The sequence below is a fragment of the Pseudophryne corroboree genome, chromosome 9 (genome assembly GCF_028390025.1).
Source record: "Pseudophryne corroboree isolate aPseCor3 chromosome 9, aPseCor3.hap2, whole genome shotgun sequence".
NCBI classification, from domain to species: domain Eukaryota; kingdom Metazoa; phylum Chordata; class Amphibia; order Anura; family Myobatrachidae; genus Pseudophryne; species Pseudophryne corroboree.
The window spans coordinates 69,244,187-69,248,391 of NC_086452.1; the positions used below are offsets into that span (position 1 = coordinate 69,244,187).

General features: G+C 43.3%; 1 protein-coding gene across 1 annotated transcript; it reads left to right on the plus strand.

Annotated features, from left to right (window-relative positions):
• The first annotated feature begins 630 nt into the window (after nucleotides 1–630).
• On the plus strand, nucleotides 631–3,658 carry PIK3R3 (phosphoinositide-3-kinase regulatory subunit 3). The gene is given in 6 exon segments (XM_063939494.1): nucleotides 631–699; nucleotides 701–798; nucleotides 886–1,062; nucleotides 1,797–1,871; nucleotides 1,975–2,145; nucleotides 2,833–3,658. Coding segments are annotated over 6 exon segments (774 nt in total). The 5' UTR covers nucleotides 631–645; the 3' UTR covers nucleotides 3,032–3,658.
• The last annotated feature ends 547 nt before the right edge of the window (nucleotides 3,659–4,205 follow it).

Below are 4,205 nucleotides of genomic sequence, written 5' to 3' on the forward strand. Positions count from 1 at the left end.
TAGGGGATAGTGACCCTCCTGCTGTGCCCGGCCTATATACTGGTTGGATGAAGTCTTTTTTTTTTATCCCTCTGGTAATTCCAGAATTTTTCTACCATCAGACGTGTCCTCTTACACCTAGCCTCACCACACCACGCTACAGAAGATGTCTGGCATGACTGAGCTGACGGGTACTGGGCACCTCTGCTAGTGTTTGGCATCTATTTTTGCTGAAAATGCGTCTTAGATGCAATGCAAATAGGAAGGCACCAGGAGCGCACATGCATTTTATGTAAAAAAAGACTCCCAACGCTAGCAGAGTCTCGCAGGACCTGGTGTGCCAAAAGGGGCTGTGTGGCACATCTGTATTGTCATATGTTCTACCCAGGCATAATCATGTCACCTTTTCCCTCTAAGCCCCACCCTGAGCTGTTGTGCTTGAAAAGTTTATAACTCTATAGTAGAAGGGTTAAGACTAACATCAGGGGGAAATAGAGAACTCCTCTGACGGCCTTCTGGATGGTAGAAGCTGATATCTGAGAGTAGAATGAGGAAGAACATACACTGACCTGTTACATTTGTAGAACCTGAACCTCTAGCAAATAATGACCCATAAATATTAATATAGTGTGTCATATCCTATACATTGTGTGGTGATGCGGGTAAATGTTGCAGGAGATCCAGATGAAGAGGACAGCAATTGAAGCCTTCAATGAAACCCATTAAGATATTTGAGGAGCAGTGCCATTCCCAGGAGAGATATAGTAAAGAATTCATGGACTGCTTCCGCAGAGAGGGCAATGATAAAGAGATTGAAAGGTAAGACCTGTGGCTTGTCGTGCTATGGAAACGCTGCATTGTTGCACGGCACTGACGTCACAATCTGCTTTGTCTCCCTTCTCCCAGAATAATAATGAATTATGAAAAATTGAAATCTCGTTTGGGGGAGATATATGACAGCAAATTACGCCTGGAGCAAGACTTGAGAAAACAGGCATTGGATAACCGGGAAATAGACAAAAAGATGAACAGTATCAAACCCGACCTTATCCAGCTGCGGAAAGTCAGAGATCAGTACCTGGTGTAAGTGACCTGTCATTGTACTGTCCTTTCCCCTACTGTACCTCATTCCACCTAGAGTGGGTGTACAAAGTAACGGTGGTTGGGTTAGCATACCTCCCAACATGACCCTCTCCAGGAGGGACACAATGCTCTGCTCCTGGACTTCCCTCTTAATTTATGATTGCCCTCACTTGTGCTAAAACACCTTTATTATCCATGAACCTGTTCAACACAGGTGCCGGCAATCATACATTAAGAGAGAAGTCCAGAAGCAGAGCATTGTGTTCCTCCTGGAGAGGGTCATGTTGGGAGGTATGGGTTAGTGCTGTATCTTATCTTGTGAAATAGGGATTGTCCTTTCTAATGCCACTGGGGATGGAAGGTATTACTACAGTAGGATCCTTTTTGTTCCTACATGTGTGTATGTTACATATTTTAATGTTTAAGCAGTAAACAAACATCGCTCTCTATTTTTCACTTGAATAAAATGCAATAATCTGCTCAAGGAGCCTCTCACTTGGGATGTTAAACGCCAGGACTCCTCTGAAGTGTTTCTACAAGTAATTGTGTAGAGCAGGCGCTGCTCCTCAGAACAGACAATTGGATGTCTGCTATCATTTTACAAACTGCACAAGATAAATGACAGAAGCTGATTGCAGCTTTCATAAGTGTCGTCGTCTTCTCCTGTCTCCACCTTTTATTGTATCGCATGTGATACTGGGATAACTTGTAATAAAGACCCTTTTTCCTGACAGATGGCTCAATCACAAAGGAGTGAGGCAAAAGCGCATTAACGAATGGCTTGGCATCCGGAATGAGCAGTTTGATGAGTGAGTGTTTTCTCCTTGTATAGTGGTTTCCACTAAATGCTACATGTATGAGGCTAAATGCAGCCTTTAACGCGTCGTCCTTCTCCTTCCTCCTATGTAACAGACATTGCTTTGTGAGTGAGGAGGAAGACTGTCTGCCCCATTACGATGAGAAGACCTGGTTTGTGGGCGACCTCAATCGGATACAAGCAGAAGAGTTACTCGGAGGAAAACCTGATGGAGCTTTTTTAATTCGTGAGAGCAGCAAGAAGGGCTGTTACGCATGTTCTGTGGTGTAAGTCTGTTACTTCATATTCCTACCGTTTACAGTATAAATGGCACCCACTGGCTTCAGGCTCTGGATTGTATCCATGTTCTTGGGAGCAGATCTCTCCTGCTCACGCCTTCATACACAGGATAATACAGGCGCTTTTGTCTGTATATTGCCCCTCGGCACTAGGAGCTGACACTTTATTTGCCCAGGCAGAGATACTCTGAACGGTCTGCTTGCAGATGTAGAATGCTGTATACTCATTACCGTCTTATAGGACTGCCTTCCTCAACCACAGTGCTTTTTCTTATTTAAAATGGAGCCTTCTCTTTAAACACCTATAGTAGTTTTTAAAATATGTATTAAATAACATTTTATTGGCTTTGTTAAACTCATGTGATCAATGCATCTATCTTGTATATACACCCCTCTAAGGATCTCCCTATAGCAGTGATGGGGAACTTTTGGCACTCCAGCTGCTGTTGAACTACACATCCCAGCATGCCCTGCTACAGTTTTTGCATAGCCAAATAGCAAAACTGTAGCAGGGCATGCTGGGATGTGTAGTTCAATAGCAGCTGGGGTGCCAAAGGTTCCCCATCACTGCCCTATAGTCTGGCAAACACCGGAGGAAATTGTAGTAACTTACTGTTGTGTCACATGACTAGCATCTACCCTCTAATAATCTGTGTGCTTTTTCTCTCCTCCCAGGGCCGACGGCGATGTTAAACACTGCGTTATATACAGTACGTCGCGAGGCTACGGGTTTGCAGAGCCATATAATCTTTACAGCACACTTAAGGAGTTGGTGCTCCATTACCAGCATACGTCCCTCATCCAACACAACGATTCCCTTAACGTCAGGCTGGCCTACCCTGTCTACGCACATATGTCCTCTCTCTGCAGATAAAACGGCGGCTACTCTGGACCTTTTCTACAGTTTTTACTAGAACTAAGAGGGCATTCTTTCTACTTAGACTGCTTGTTTTGCACAAGAAGTGAATTTGTGAATGTGAAATGAAGAGGCGTGGCAGTACAGCAGGCGGAAGGAGGTCCCGGTGCTTCCTGCGGCTCAGCTGGGAGAAATGGAGGGGTGCTCTCGCCTCCGTCATGACGGAATAGGTGGGTAGAGACCTCCCCATTTGTGATATTCCAGCGCTTGCTCTGTATTGAAAGGTAACTGGAGACATGGGAAAGAAAACCAAAGGATTCTTGAGATTCACTTTTATTTCCTGTAAAGGAAAAAAAAAGACTAATAGTTGCTTTATTTTTCCAACAGCCAACAAAGTTTTGGCTTCCGCAGCACTAACTCCTCACACGAGGAAACATCGATATTTTTAACCAAATTCAACCACCAAAACTTTGTTTGTTGCTGGATCAAGCACTTACATGGGAACGACGTTGGCACCTGCACATATTTGTATGCCAAAACTTGAAAAAAAAAGTGAAGAAAAAAAAGGTGGTTTGAAAACACTAATCTGTCAATATTGTGTTAAACTTGTGTTTTTGTTTTTAATATAAAGGCTTTCACCCTCTGGATGGCAGTCACCTACAGAGTTCTGTATTATTGCGGTGTCTACCACCCAAAGGGCTAAATTGTATCTTTTTTTTTTTTTTTTTTTTTTTTTTTTTTTTTTTTTTTTCCTCCTCCTTCCAAAGTTAATTAAAATGGACACTTTGCTTTGGAATGTAAACTGCTAATGAGCTGGTGCTCCATTGTGTGTGTGTTAATGGTGATGTTTTTAGATGAAAGGGCTGTGCTTCTAGATGGCTTCTGTCAAGAATGAGTATACCCTGCTGGGCCCAGTGAGTGCGGTTACCCCTGTGATTGTATTTCTTTGGGGAAGTATCAAGAGGAAGATGGGGGTGTGGCTGACACTTATGGGGTAATGCCATGTTCCGCTCTTGTGAGTTTGTAGAATTTTATGTTGCACTGAAGTAGACAAGATTTCCAGAAAAAGCCTAGAAGATAGGGTGTACTCTAAAGCTGGGAACTGATTATTTCACAATATCTTACGGAGAGATATTCTAGAGACTGGGAGTAAACAGATTTAAACCAGGTCAGATGAATTCACTGGACAGGC